Source organism: Taudactylus pleione, unplaced genomic scaffold, assembly GCF_031769625.1.
Source record: "Taudactylus pleione unplaced genomic scaffold, aTauple2 ptg000016l, whole genome shotgun sequence".
NCBI classification, from domain to species: domain Eukaryota; kingdom Metazoa; phylum Chordata; class Amphibia; order Anura; family Myobatrachidae; genus Taudactylus; species Taudactylus pleione.
Genome location: NW_028284418.1, coordinates 26,786,341 through 26,801,928, shown reverse-complemented (window position 1 = coordinate 26,801,928; position 15,588 = coordinate 26,786,341). Strand labels below are relative to the sequence as shown.

The 15,588-nt window shown below is 47.3% G+C and overlaps 1 protein-coding gene across 2 annotated transcripts in view; it reads right to left on the bottom strand.

The window, feature by feature from the left end:
• Positions 1-9,357, bottom strand: part of LOC148541887 (uncharacterized) — a 33,068-nt gene extending 23,711 nt beyond the window's left edge. For both annotated transcript variants that reach the window (XR_015878829.1, XM_088475215.1), the window contains exon 1: positions 8,795-9,357. Coding sequence is in view for 1 of the 2 variants with exons in the window: in XM_088475215.1 (XP_088331341.1) it covers positions 8,795-8,913 (119 nt within the window). In the remaining variant the exon portion in view is untranslated. The remainder of the gene's footprint in view (positions 1-8,794) is intronic.
• Positions 9,358-15,588: the final 6,231 nt, after the last annotated feature.

Here is a 15,588-nt window from a genome sequence, read left to right as displayed (position 1 = left end):
TTACAGCCCCAGTGTCTCACAGATCCAGCCTCCCAGCCCCAGTGTCAGTGTCTCACAACTCCAGCCTGTGTCTCACAGCCCCAGCACCTCTCCAGCCCTATGCTATCATCTCCATCCAGCCTGCCAGTTCATCTCCCACTTCCCCAACCACCGCCTGAACAGTGTCTCCCTAGCCCCTACAACCACCGCCCAAGCATCACTCACCTGCAACCTACTCCTGTTCCCTGTTGGCTCGGACCCCGCTCTTCTCTGAGTGACCCAGCAGCGTAACATCATGCGCGCTGCTCTGGGTCAAAACAAAACTTTATTTTTTCAGGCTGCCGGCAGATGGCCTCCCTCTCCTTGGTCTCTCTGCCCTGCTGAATACATCAGAGCTAGGGGGACACATGAACTGGGCTCTTGAGAATCCTGTGGAGCCGGGGCCCTTCGCAATCTCGGAGCCTGGTACATGTGTCCCCTTTGTCCCCCCCTCTCGCCGGGCCTAGCTGAGGGGAAAAGCTGGGGGGAGGGAGTACCGAGTGAGGGGGGAGCATTGTGTGTTTGAGGGGAGGAGAGCTATGTCAGGGGGGAGCGCTATGTGAGTATTTTTATGCTGTATGTATTTAAATATACATTATTTATGGAGCCCCTTTGCGGTATTTTCATGGGGCCATGTGGAGTCACAGGCAATAACAAAGGGGGAGGAGGCAGTCCCCTCCCATCATTACCTCTAGGCAGGGGGTGATTGGCCGTTCAAGCCACCGGGAAGATTTCCTGTGGGCCAATATGCTCTTGGGACCGTCACGTCTGTCGGCCGGCAACTTTTTTTATAATTTTGTCCCAGTCCCACCCCCCCACAGACAGCCCATGTACCACCTGACTAAGTGCAGGGCTGTCTGTGGAAGAACAGGGAAACTATTTTTTAGGGGTGAGCGGGTTCGGATTTCTGAAATCCGAACCCCCCCGAGCCCCCCCGATCCGAGTCCGATCCGAATCAGGCTCGACTTTTCCCGCCTGACTCGGATCTGAAATCGAGGCAAAACGTCATCATCCCGCCTTCCGAGTCTCGCGGGTTTTGGATCCTATATAAGGTACCCACGTCGGCGCCATTTTCTCACTCGGCTGTGGACAGTGAAGAGGGAGGGTGGGAGTTAGGGCTGTGTAGTGTAGTGTAGTGTAGTGCTGCTGTTGTCCACTACTTCAAAGTCCATAGGGGCTGGCTGTGTTGTGCTGTGCTGCTGTTGTTAATAGGGGCTGTGTCCACTACTTCAAAGTCCATAGGGGCTGGCTGGACTGTGTTGTGCAGTCAGTTCTCCATAGGGGCTGTGTCCACTCCAAAGTCCTGTGCAGTGTCCCAGTCCTAAAGGAGTGCTGTAGTGTTGTCCAGGGGGTGCTCTGTCCATCAGGGGTGCTCCCCCCAAGTGCTAAAAAAATAATATATTTTCTGTGTTTGTGAAATGTGTGCGCAGTAGCCGCACGTGCATCAACAAAGTAGTGCCAAGCGTGCGCCTGTGTCATAAGTAAAGGGCCGGCTGGCTTGACCGTTAAAGGGTGCTGTAACCCCCAAAGTACACTCCAAACCAAATAAAAAAATATTTTCTGTGTTTGTGAATTGTGTGCGCAGTAGCCGCACGTGCATCAACAAAGTAGTGCCAAGCGTGCACCTGTGTCATAAGTAAAGGGCCGGCTGGCTTGACCGTTAAAGGGTGCTGTAACCCACAAAGTACACTCCAGTCCAAACCAAAAAAAAAATTATTTTCTGTGTTTAGCCGCACGTATATATCAAATCGATATAACATAAATGGAGGACCAAACTTTCTCCGATAAAAATAAAATAGAGAAAGATCAAGAACCACTTCCTCCTAGTGCTGAAGCTGCTGCCACTAGTCATGACATAGACGATAACATGCCATCAACGTCGTCTGCCAAGGCCGATGCCCAATGTCATAGTAGAGGGCACATACAATCCCAAATGGCAAAGTTCAGGAAAATGACCTTGAAAAAGACATTTAAATCAGCTGAAGAGAAACGTAAACTTGCCAATATGCCATTTACGACACGGAGTGGCAAGGAACGGCTAAGGTCGATCCCTAGTATGTTCATGACTAGTGGTTCAGCTTCACATGACGATGGAAGCCCTCCTCCCACTAAAAAAATCAAAAGAGTTAAGCTGGCAAAAGCACAGCGAAGAACTGTGCTTTCTAAGAAGATATCACAAATCCCCAAGGAGAGTCCAAGTGTGGTGGTGGTTGCGATGCCTGACCTTCCCAGCACTGGACGGGAAGAGGTGGCTCTTTCCACCATTTGCACGCCCCCTGCAAGTGCTGAAAGGAGCACCCACAGTCCACTTGCTGATATGCAAATTGAAGATGTCACTGTTGAAGTACAACAGGATGAGGATACTGGTGTAGCTGGCGCTGAGGAGGAAGTTGGCGAGGAGGATTCTGATGGTGATGTGGTTTGTTTAAATCAGGCTCCGGGGGAGACAGTTGTTGTCCGTGGGATGAAAAAGCCCATCACGGTCATGCCTGGGCAGAAGACCAAACATTCCACCTCTTTGGTCTGGCAATATTTCTATCCAAATCCGGACAACAACTGTCTTGCCATATGTACCATATGTAAAGGTGAAATAAGTAGGGGTAGGGACGTCAACCACCTAGGAACATCCTCCCTTATACGGCACCTGCAGCGCGTTCATAAAAAGTTACTGTCAAGTTCAGAAACTTTGGCTAAGACCGTAAGCAGTCCAGGGACACCTAAATCCCGTTGTCCTGTTGTATCCAAGCGCCTGCAAACCACACCGTCAACTCCCTCCTCGTCAATTTCTTCCTTAGTCAGGATCGGAAGTAGTCCTGCAGGCCATGTCACTGGCATGACTGACTCTCCTATCCGGGATTCCTCTGGAGGATCCTGCATTGCTACGCCTACTGCTGCCGCTGCTGCTGTTGCTGCTGCTGGGAGTCGTTCATCATCCCAGAGAGGAAGTAGGAACACCACTACTTTTACTAAACAATTGACCCTCCAACAGTCCTTAGCGAGGAGGATGAAGTACGACAGCAGTCATCCTGAAGCAAAACGTATAACTGAGGCCTTGACTGCTATGTTGGTGTTAGACGTGCGTCCGGTATCCGCCATTAGTGCAGTGGGATTTAGACAATTGATGGAGGTAGTGTGTCCCCGGTTCCAAATCCCGTCTAGATTCCACTTCACTAGGCAGGCGATACCGAGACTGTACAGAAACGTCAGAAAAAGTGTCCTCAGTGTCCTGAAAAATGCCGTTGTACACAATGTCCACTTAACCACGGACATGTGGACAAGTGGAACAGGGCAGACTAAGGACTATATGACTGTGACAGCCCACTGGGTAGATGTATCACCTTACGCAGCAACAGCAGCAGCGTCACCAGTAGCAGCATCTCAGAAATGCCAGCTCGTTACAAGGCAGGCTACGCTGTGTATCACCGGTTTCAGTAAGAGGCACACCGCCGACAACCTCTTAGAGAAACTGAGGGAAATCATCGCCCAGTGGCTTACCCCACTTAGACTCTCCTGGGGATTTGTGATATCTGACAACGCCACCAATATTGTGCGGGCATTACATCTGGGCAAATTCCAGCACGTCCCATGTTTTGCTCACACAATAAACTTGGTGGTGCAGAATTTTCTGAAAAGCGACAGGGGCGTGCAGGAGACGCTTTGGGTGGCCCGAAAAATTTCTGGCCACTTTCGCCATTCAGCGACTGCGTGCCGAAGACTGGAGCGCCAGCAAACACTCTTGAACCTGCCCCGCCATCACCTGAAGCAAGAGGTTGTGACGCGGTGGAACTCAACCCTCTATATGCTTCAGAGGATGGAGGAGCAGCAAAAGGCCATACAAGCCTATACATCCACCTATGACATAGGCAAAGGAGGGGGTATGCACCTGACTCAAGCGCAGTGGAGAATGATTTCCGTGTTGTGCAAGGTTCTCCAGCCCTTCGAACTTGCCACACGTGAAGTCAGTTCAGACACTGCCAGCTTGAGTCAGGTCATTCCCCTCATCAGGCTTTTGCAGAAGCAGCTGGAGAAAGTGAAGGAGGAGCTAAGACGGAGCGATTCCGCTCGGCATGTGGGACTTGTGGATGAAGCCCTTCATTCGCTTTGCCAGGATTCCAGGGTGGTCAATCTGTTGAAATCAGACCACTACGTTTTGGCCACCGTGCTCGATCCTAGGTTTAAAGCCTATGTGGTGTCTCTCTTTCCGGCCGACACAAGCCTGCAGAGGTGCAAAGACCTGCTGGTGAACACACTGTCAGCTGAAGCGGAACGTGACACGTCAACGGCTCCTTCTTCATTTTCTCCTGCAACTGGGCTGCCAGGAAAAAACGTAGGTATCCTAAGCAACCCGCTGGCGGTGATGCAGGGCAGGCAGGACCAAGTTTGGACATCTGGTCCGGACTGAAGGACCTGGCAACAATTTCTGACATGTCTACTGTCACTGCATATGATACTGTCACCATTGACAGAATGGTGGAGGATTACATCGGTGACAGCATCCAAGTAGGCATGGCAGACAGTCCATACCTGTACTGGCAGGAAAAAGAGGCAATTTGGAGGCCCCTGTACAAACTGGCTCTATTTTACCTGAGTTGCCCCCCCTCCAGTGTGTACTCCGAAAGAGTGTTTAGTGCAGCCGGGAACCTTGTCAGCGAAAGGCGTAGGAGGTTGCTTCCACAGAATGTGGAGAAGATGATGTTCATCAAAATGAATTATCAGCTCTTCCAGGGAGACCAGCCTCCAGAAGGTACAGAGGGACCTGTGGTGGTGGATTCAAGTGGGGACGAGTTAATACTTTGTGAGGATGAGGATGTACACACTGAAGAGGGTGAGGAATCGGTGGATGAGGAGGATGAGGATGACATCTTGCCTCCATAGAGCCAGTTTGTGCAGGGACACATTAATTGCCAGCTTGTTTTGTGGGGGCCCAAACGAACCAATCATTTCAGCCACAGTTGTGTGGCAGACCCTGGCGCTGAAATGATTGGTTTGTTAAAGTGTGCATGTCCTGTTTATACAACATAAGGGTGGGTGGGAGGGCCCAAGGACAATTCCATCTTGCACTTCTTTTTTTTCTTTGCATTATGTACAGTTTGGGGCCTAGTTTTTCAAACTGCCATCCTGTCTGCCACTGCAGTTTCACGCCTAGATGGGTCACGTGTTTGTGCCGCCCACTCATGTCGCTTAGCATAGTCATCCAGCTACCTCGGTGCAACGTTTTGGACATAAAAACACTATTGTGAGGTGTGAGGTGTTCAGAATAGACTGGAAATGAGTGGAAATTAAGGTTATTGAGGTTAATAATAGCATAGGAGCAGAAAAACCTATAAATTCTGTGATTTTAGCTGTTTTTATGCTTTTTTAAAAAAAAATACAGATCCAAAACACAAAACCCAGAACCCAAAACACGGAAGGGTGGTTTTGGCAAAACCAATCCAGATCCAAAACACGAAGAAAGATCCAGATCCAAAACCAAAACACAAAACACGAAAAGTGGCCGGTGCACACCCCTACTATTTTTGTATGTCGGGTATTAGATGCCAGTGTCAGAGCCACGCTGAGAGCTCACCTTGTGCTGCTGCCTGGTGCTGTGTTGCATGTGTAATGACATACATGTGTCATGTGAGCGATGTGCCCACCCTCTCCCTGTCACCCTCTCCCTGTCATCCACTGCTGTTACCATCTGCCTGTCGTCATTCTCTCCCTGTCATCCATTTCTGTCACCCTCTCCCTGTTACCAATTGCTGTCACTTTCAACCTCTCCCTATCGTCACCCTCTCCCTGTCACCCACTGGTATTCATGTGGGGGCCTATGTATGTGTTTAATTACTTTCATGTGGGGCCTGTTTTTCTTTTGTGAGCATAGAAACATAATTATTTTCACGTGGGGGCTAATGTGTTTTTTTTTTATTTCTTTATGGGTAGCCCTATGGGGGGTATTCAATTAGCCGCAGGGTTTCCCCCGTGACTAATCACCGTCAAAAATCCCGCTGCGCGGGGAAAGGCTGTTCAATTAAGTATCCCTTTTCTCGCGCCGGAAAATCTGGATTATTTCAACAGGGGGCGCAGAAATCTATATCCGCTTACCAAAAAAATTAGGCTCGGGCCGGCCCTGCATATATACCAGAAAAATAAGCAAACTTCCCCTATATATTTACTGTAATGGACACTTTGGGCTGTATATAGTAAATAGCAATGTAATAGTGACATCCTCTCAGTAGGAAAGTATGATTTATGTGAATATAATAAACCAGACAGGCATCTGCTGGATACTGGATTTAGATTTGTCAGATAGTGGTTTCAGTTGTAATAGAAGAAGCGTATTCTAGTTCCATCTACTGTAGGTGTGCATAACATACATATCACACAGTAAGCCTCTGAAGTCTTACACATATTACAATTTCCTCCATGCTGTGGCTTATATAAGTCACTTATTACTGAATAGTAGAGATGAGCGGGTTCGGTTTCCAGAGATCCGAACCCACCCGAATTTAGCAGATCCAAGCCGGCTCGGTTGTTCCCGCCTTACTCGGATCTCTCAAATTAAGGCAAAACCATATAGACGAACTCTCGCGGTTCGCGAGCTTTCGTCTCTATGATCAATGTAGTATATAAGGGACCAAGTGACGGACGCCATTTCACTCCGGCTGTGGAGACTGAACAGGGAGGTGGGTAGTGTAGGGCTGGGAGAGGTGCTGATCCATTCTGGGCTGGTGCTGTGACAGCTGTCACTGTGCTGTCTGCTGTGTCCATCTGGGCTGTTGCTGATCCATCTGGGCTGTCTGTGCTGTCTGTTATGTCCTGGGCTGGTGTTTTTCATGTCTGCTGTGTCCATCTGGGCTGGTGCAGAACTGCAGATACATCTGGGCTGGTGCTGTGTCTATCTGCGCCCAAGTTCTAGACTAAAAAAATAAATAAAAAAATATATAGTCAAAAAAAAAAACCGCACCTTGACTACACTATTGTTGCTTGTGACACTGCTTCAAGACCACAGAAAATATGGAGGGCTGTCACATGACAGGAGAGCAGGGCCAAGAAGCACATGTTGTAGCTGCTGCCAGCAGTCATCATTATAATGCAAGGCTGTCAATATCCTTGTCCTCTATGAAGGCCCATGCCTTCAATCCTCAAGGGTATCCCAACCATCATCTTTGCAAAGTCCTCAACTCTATTAATAATTATATCAATCAGTTTTGAGCCAAGCTGGATGCAACCTTTTGGCCCTTTAACTAGATGAAAAAAATCAATATTGTGAGCTGTGAGGTAACCAAAATTGACTGAAAACTAGTGGAAATAAATGTTATTGAGGTTATTAATACTGTAGGAACAAAAAAAGTCAAATTTTATGTGATTTTAGCTGTTTTTTTTATTTTTTAAGAAAAAAATCCAGATCCAAAACCAAAACACAAAAACAAAACACTAAGGAAAAAAATCCAAAACCAGATTCAGATCCAAAACCAGGGGAGATCCAAAACACGAGGGTCGGCGCACATCTCTACTGAATTGTAGAGATGTATGGTTCGGTTTCCCTGAAATACAAGCACACTCAAACTTAGGGATTCCGTGTCGAATCGAGTCCTAGTTCGGAATTACTTTGGGGTTCCGAGTTGAAACCACTCACGGTTCGGTTGTGCAGTCAGTTCAGAACTCGGATTTAAAAACTGAGCTTGGGTTTTGTATTGCATGTAAACAGGTCCAAAATAGCTGTTTATCGATTTAAAAAAATATATGTTTTTATCGATATTTAATGGATTTTCATTAATTTTTATGGAATCCAAAACCGAATCCAAACCAAAACACTTGAGGGTGGTTTTGCCAAAACCAAAACATGGTGATGAATTAGAACCAGAACACGGAGGTATGAGAACATCTCTGCTGAATAGCTTATTCACTCGGCTGTGGGGTCTATGTATTATGGGCGCCTCACCCCCGAATTAGCATATAATCGCCACATCCTGTGGCAATAAGAAATTATTTGTTGTGGTGTATATTTCAATCTGTTACAACAAGGTCACAGACTCCAAGGCTGGGTACACACATAAAGATTTGCCATCACTTTGCTTCCAGGTTAAGGCTCTGCTTTCTCAATGTACATGTGTGGTAATTGGGCACATGTGGAAGCTCTAGTTATCAAAGATGATTTCCCACTAAATAAAATTCTTGATAAATATGTCCCTGCTCCTGATACAAAAGTTTAGCCTGTGCTATAGCAGAAAGTGTGCTTTAAAAAGGAGCCAGTTTATATAAAGTGCTATATAAACAAGGTCACACAATGTTTTTCTAAGCTAGAAACTGTGATTAAGTGCCTACGGTGCATGATTGTTGATTATACATTCCCATTACGCTGACATGACAGTAACTGGTTTTTATATGATTGATGCATAGTCAGACATTGTTGGACCTTAAATGCATAAACAATCAAAATTCAATGTAAATACTTAAATGTATTTTTTTCTTTTTTACAAATGCTGGGTGCAAAAGATCTGTATAAAATAAGTGCATCAAACAAGCGTGGAAGTTGGGCTACACGTTCTCGACACTCCCATGCCCTGCCGAGACACATCTGTTCCATGTATCGCAGGAAAACAACTCTTTTTTGCTGTGTATGTAGGAGGTGTGCACCCCTTCCCTCATCGCACCCACACTGTGCCGTTCCCTCATCCCACCCACACTGTGCTCCGCCGTCCCTCATCTCCCCCACATTGTGCCCCCCTTCCCTCATATTATCCACACTGTGCCCCCTCTTCCCACACTGTGCCTCCCACTGGGCAACACTTACCTATAACGCTGGCCAGAAAGGGAATGTAGTCCAGAACCATCTTCATTCTTCTGCAGCTTCCCAGAGTCCTGCTCCCTGGCAGGTGGCTCCCCTGAGTCTGCTCTGCATGCTGCTGTCATGCCTGACGCTGTCTGCCGGGGTCCTTGGAGAAGCTGAACACCACACTGACTGGGGTGGGGGCGGAGCTTACTGATGACTCATCGTTTCCCTCTTACTTCAGACTCCTCGGATCACTGGCTTAATTAATTAATTGAGTCATCAGGCAGCCAGGCCAAGCCCCTACACTAGTGCTGCAGCAGTGCTGAGCTTCTCCAGGCAATGGCAGAAGATGCAAATGGCGGCCGTTTGCCTATACTCCAGGCCAGTCCTGCATATGTGTGCAGCGTGCGGCTGCAGACAGCTGGCAGGCCCCCCACAGCTAAATAGTATCGGGCCGGGAGCAAGCTTCTGGGTTAATAGTGGGCAGCCGGAGCGTGCTAGTAGGAGCGGGCCCCCGGTTTCAAGGGGACAGTAGTGGGACGCTACTCGGGCTAATGGGTAGGGCCCCCGAACGTCCATCTGCGGCGTAGGTAGGCGGAGAGGGAGGGCAGCACTGGATTGGGCCAGTCACAACCTTACTTTTACTGTGCAGTGGCAGGGGGTAGTAGTGTGCGGTCCCCGGAGAGTCCGGGATCAGGACTCCAGTCCAGACAGCCTCCCCTGATGGTGGCCCCGTACCTGCTTATGTATCCTCCGTGAAGGAGTGCATGTATGGAGGCGCACATGCACAATTTGTGAATACTTCTTGTGCATGTGTAGTTTGCTAAAAGTGTACGCTTCTGGACTTGCGTGCGACTCCAAATCAGGCTCATTAACCAAATCTCTTGTGGCTATATAGTACGTACCTTTATTAGAATTAAATATACTCCAAGTAAGATGCACAGTGAAAACTGACTAAAAGGGTTACACACATATTTTATTGATATGCAACAATACAAAAATGGAATCTGTGTATAAAACTGTTTAAATAAAACAAATGTGTCTTAATAAATGAAAGAGCTAAATACACAGCAGCCAAGAAAGCAGCACACCAGTCCAGGGTTTCCGTATAATGAGCTAAAGCTAGTTTATTGTGCAATAAAAGGAAAACATAAAACAAAATCTTAACCCGTCTGGGCTCTAACTAAACACAAAGGTGGCTAAAGCCCCTACCACAAACATAGGCATACGCACAGTACTCACTGTAACTCAGTAAATTACAATGGGCCCTATTTATCAAAATTATTTTTACTAAAAAAAAATGGGAAAAGGTGTTTTCACACCCATTTTACATTATTTTAGTATCACATATTTTGATTAAATGGCAATCAGAATAATTTTCATAAAAAACTACTCTATGCCCTTTAATTTGCATATTTTTAGTATGCAGATCGCATTTCCCATACTTGTAATGGAAATTAGATCTGCCTGAGATTTACTAAAAATATATTGTTAAAAAATACCAGGGAAAGCCCTGTGATAATATCCTGGAGATGTCGTTATCAGGGCTTTACCCCTGTTCCCTGACTCCTGCCCTGCTCTGACAGGCAGAGCAGAGCTGGGAGCCGGGCTCCAGTGATCAGCTTTGTGGTCTAAATAGATCACAAGCTGATCACTGCAAAAGAAAAAAAAAAAGTTAAAAACACCCCACTTACCAAAATCCAGGGACCGATGATCGGTGGTCCGGTGATTGGTGCTCCGGTGATGTCCTCTGGGGCTCCGGTTAGCTGGTCTCACAGCTCCTGCACTGTGACCCCAGTCAGCTGCTGCATAGAGCAGCTGACTGGGGTCACAGTGCAGGAGACAGGAGACCAGCTGAGCAAAGCCACAGGGAACATCACCAGAGCACCAATCACCGAGGTAAGTGTAAGTGAGCGGGGGGCTGCAGCAGAAAGGGGGCAATCGCAGGGGGTTGGCGGTGAATGCTCGAACACTTTCTCACTATTTTTTTGTGAAAAATACAGTGAGAAGTGAGAAGACTGAGGAGGGAATTGGCAGGGACAGAGGGTCTCATTTAGACCCGCTCGCGAGCGCAGGACGCTCGCAAGTGGGCCGATGGTACCCAAATGCGCATGCGCACGACGGAGGGAGCTCCGTCGTGCGCATGCGCGAGACCCGCATAGCGACAGCCAAGCTGTTGCTCCGGGTCTCGCACCAAAGGGGGCGTGCTGTCGATGGTGATTGACAGCACGCCCCCTTTGGTGGGCGTGCCGGGGGCGTGGCTGCCAGACGGAGGCGTTCGAATGGGAACGCCTACCGTCTGGGTCCGGTCCCACTGACATCACTAGTGATGTCAGTGGGAGTGATTTTGGCTCTGATAGAGCCAAAATCACTCCAGGGCTTGCGGCAGCGAGACCCTACCGCAGGGTCTCGTCGCAAGCCCAATGGTCGCGATGGTCTTGACCATCGCGACCATCAGCATGGACGTTCGCATAAGCTGTGGGTGGTAACCCACAGCTATGCGAGCGTCCAAAAGGCCGCTCCAAATTTAAATAGGACGGCCCTGATTCAGAGCGAGCGCTCTGGTCAGCGCGTCCGGCTCTGAATCAGGGCCAGAGCTTTATTACAAGCTCTGTCCCTGTAGGGGATCTTTGATAAATCCCTGTGATATTTCCTAAATTCGCAATGCGGATAATATCACACTACAACCTCATTTTAAATGTGGATTGTAGTAAATAGGGCCCAATGTCTGTTTACAAGCCTACTGCCTGTTACATATAGCACTACCATGCTACAGTTATCAGAAATGCTAGGCTAGCAGCTCCATTCCAATGCATATGCCATTTTATGCAAAAGGAAAATCGGAAACAAAATCTATTTTTCTCTAGTTAGGAATATAAAAATGTTCCCACTACCAAGGGGTCTACTCATGTAGAACATGAAGTGGCTCACAATAAACATCACTATATATTGCATTACATTGATGCGATATATATAGTGATGTTTAGTAGCCATTCATGTATACTTACCTCTCCGACGTCTTCATGTGATTCTGGTCCCTCCGTGATCCCTGGATGCAGTGAGAATATCTGTAATACCCTATGAGTTTTTTTCTGTTTGGTGTGTTGTTCAGCCATATAGGATCAGGTGTTATTTTTTTTTCTTGGAATGGTTGGGGGTGGTGGTGGGTGTAGCAGGGTTTGTTGTTGCATAATGTTCTTGACAAATTTTCTGTTGCTGCAAACATATAGTGGTATATAAACAGGCTGGGATGTTGACACGGGACTATATGAGTGACATACACCACGGGGGCCCCCATTTATTAATGATTGCACTTGCAATGGTATCTGGGCATGCCGGTACTGCCCATGATCGCATTGCATGATATGATCATAGTGCTGGGATGTCTTATCCGACACATGCAGTGAGAGGGGCTGAGCCTGTCCCTGCGATGTACTGGAGAGCTGCCGGGACTGCCGCACATGAGCAGTCCCGCTGACCACACATGTGTGTTGGCCATTGCCGGGGGAGGATTCAGGAGAAACCCTCCGCCGGCTAATTATGCAGTGTGTAGCCCTTAGGCTTAGGCTACAGCGGCTAACACCATCTTCAGATGGCGTTAGCTTCGGGGGCCAATATCAGGAATGTATTGCATTCTAGATATTGGTAAGTCTGGCAGCTGCCTGTGGGAATGGAGGGATTGTATCAACAATACATCTGGGGCATATTAAATATGTGCTGTTAACCCCCGAAAACGGGTGCTGTCAGGGACATAGGGGCCTATTCATCAACACTAAAATAACGTTTTTAAGGACATTTTCCTTAAATAACGTTATTTTGGTATTCATGAACAGACTTAGCACAGGAGATATCACAGATATCTCCTTGCTAAGTTCCCCTGCGTTAATTTCCACACTACCCATACATTAGTATGGGGATGTGGAAATTGTGGTATTCATCAAATTCCGAAAATTATGAATTTTCGGAATTTGATGCAGTTACTATTCGCCACTGTGAGGTGGCGAATAGCAGAATCGACTTACCTGTATCCACGTGTGCAGGTCCCCCAACGAGTCCCTCTGGCGCTCTGCTCCGTCCTCAGGCTCCGGAGGCTGGTCGGACATGTGTGCTCCCCAGCAGAGCACAAGAAAGTTTTGAAAAAAAAAAAAAAGTTTTTTTTTTCTAATCTGTCATAGGTCTGCTGGGAAACCACATGACAGACCAGCAGGACGGAGCCGGAGGCTGCTGCGCGGACAGGTAAGTCGGGGGGGGAGGTGAGCGGAGGGGGGGGGGTCGGGGGGGTACACAAACTTAACGCATCTGTAGGCAGTGCTGCGCATGCGCTGGTTTTACAGATGTAACAGCGCATGCGCAGCACTGTTTCCAGATGCGATAAGTTAGTGTAGGCAGGGAAAAGTATCTATTTCCCGAAAAGCTGTCATCGCAAAAATGACAGCTTTTCGGAATAGATATTTATGGAGAGGTGGAATGATGAATTCCACCTAGGGGTGTGCACCGGCCACTTTTTGTGTTTTGGTTTTGGATCTGGATCTTTCTTCGTGTTTTGGATCTGGATTGGTTTTGCCAAAACCACCCTTCCGTGTTTTGGGTTCTGGGTTTTGTGTTTTGGATCTGTATTTTTTTGAAAAAAAAAGCATAAAAACAGCTAAAATCACAGAATTTGTAGGTTTTTCTGCTCCTATGCTATTATTAACCTCATTTTCCAGTCTATTCTGAATACCTCACACCTCACAATAGTGTTTTTATGTCCAAAAGGTTGCACCGAGGTAGCTGGATGACTATGCTAAGCGACACGAGTGGGCGGCACAAACACGTGACCCATCTAGGCGTGAAACTGCAGTGGCAGACAGGATGGCATTGAAAAACTAGGCCGAAAACTGTACATAATGCAAAGAAAAAAAAGAGGTGCAAGATGGAATTGTCCTTGGGCCCTCCCACCCACCCTTATGTTGTATAAACAGGACATGCACACTTTAACAAACCAATCATTTCAGCGCCAGGGTCTGCCACACAACTGTGGCTGAAATGATTGGTTCGTTTGGGCCCCCACAAAACAAGCTGGCAATTAATCTGTCCCTGCACAAACTGGCTCTACGGAGGCAAGATGTCATCCTCATCCTCCACCGATTCCTCACCCTCTTCAGTGTGTACATCCTCATCCTCACAGAGTATTAATTCGTCCCTGCTGGAACCACAGGTCCCTCTGTACGTTCTGGAGGCTGGTCTCCCTGGAAGAGATGATAATTCATTTTATGAACATCATCTTCTCCACATTTTGTGGAAGCAACCTCCTACGCCTTTCGCTGACAAGGTTCCCGGCTGCACTAAACACTCTTTCGGAGTACACACTGGAGGGGGGGCAACTCAGGTAAAATAGAGCCAGTTTGTACAGAGACCTCCAAATTGCTTCTTTTTCCTGCCAGTACAGGTACGGACTGTCTGACATGCCTACTTGGATGCTGTCACCGATGTAATCCTTTAACAGACAGACGCACGCTTGTCGCTGCTGCTTTGAGGATGCAAGTGTGGCTACATCGCACACAAGTCACAAACACATTAAAAAAATTTTTTTGATTTTTTGGAGCACTTTGAGAGTTACAACACCCTTTAACAGACAGACGCACGCTTGTCGCTGCTGCTTTGAGGATGCAAGTGCGGCTACAGCCCACACAATTCACAAAGACAGAAAAAAAAAGAACAATATTTTAATTGTTTGTGTAGCACACTTTGAGGGTGTCACCACCCTTTAACAGACAGACGCACGCTTGTCGCTGCTGCTTTAAGGATGCAGGTGCGGCTACAGCCCACACATTTCACAAAGACAGAAAAAAAAAAGAACAATATTTTAATTGTTTGTGTAGCACACTTTGAGGGTGTCACCACCCTTTAACAGACAGACGCACGCTTGTCGCTGCTGCTTTGAGGATGCAGGTGGAATCTAGACGGGATTTGGAACAGAGGACACACTACCTCCATCAATTGTCTAAATCCCACTGCACTAATGTCGGATACCGGACGCACGTCTAACACCAACATAGCAGTCAAGGCCTCAGTTATACGTTTTGCTTCAGGATGACTGCTGTCGTACTTCATCCTCATCGCTAGGGACTGTTGGAGGGTCAATTGTTTAGTAAAAGTAGTGATGTTCCTACTTCCTCTCTGGGATGATGAACAACTCCCAGCAGCAGCAACAGCACTAGGAGGAAGTGGTTCTTGAGCTTTCCCTATTTTATTTTTATCGGAGAAAGTTTGGTCCTCCATTTATGTTATATTGATATATATACGTGCGGCTAAAGCGCACACAAACACAGAAAATATTTTTTTATTTTTGCTGGAGAGTAGTGCACTTTGTGGGTTACACCACCCTTTAAGAAATGAGCCAGCCGGCTCTTTACTTATGGGACACAGGCGCACGCTTGGCGCTGCTCTTTTGTTGATGCACGTGCAGTCACAAACACAGAAAATATATATTTTTTTGGTTTGGAGTGTACTTTGGGGGTTACAGAACCCTTTAACGGTCAAGCCAGCCGGCCCTTTACTTATGACACAGGCGCACGCTTGGCACTACTTTGTTGATGCACGTGCGGCTACTGTGCACACAATTCACAAACACAGAAAATTATTATTTTTTTGGTTTGGACTGGAGTGTACTTTGGGGGTTACAGAACCCTTTAACGGTCAAGCCAGCCGGCCCTTTACTTATGACACAGGCGCACGCTTGGCACTACTTTGTTGATGCACGTGCGGCTACTGCGCACACAATTCACAAACACAGAAAATAATTTTTTTTTTGGTTTGGACTGGAGTGTACTTTG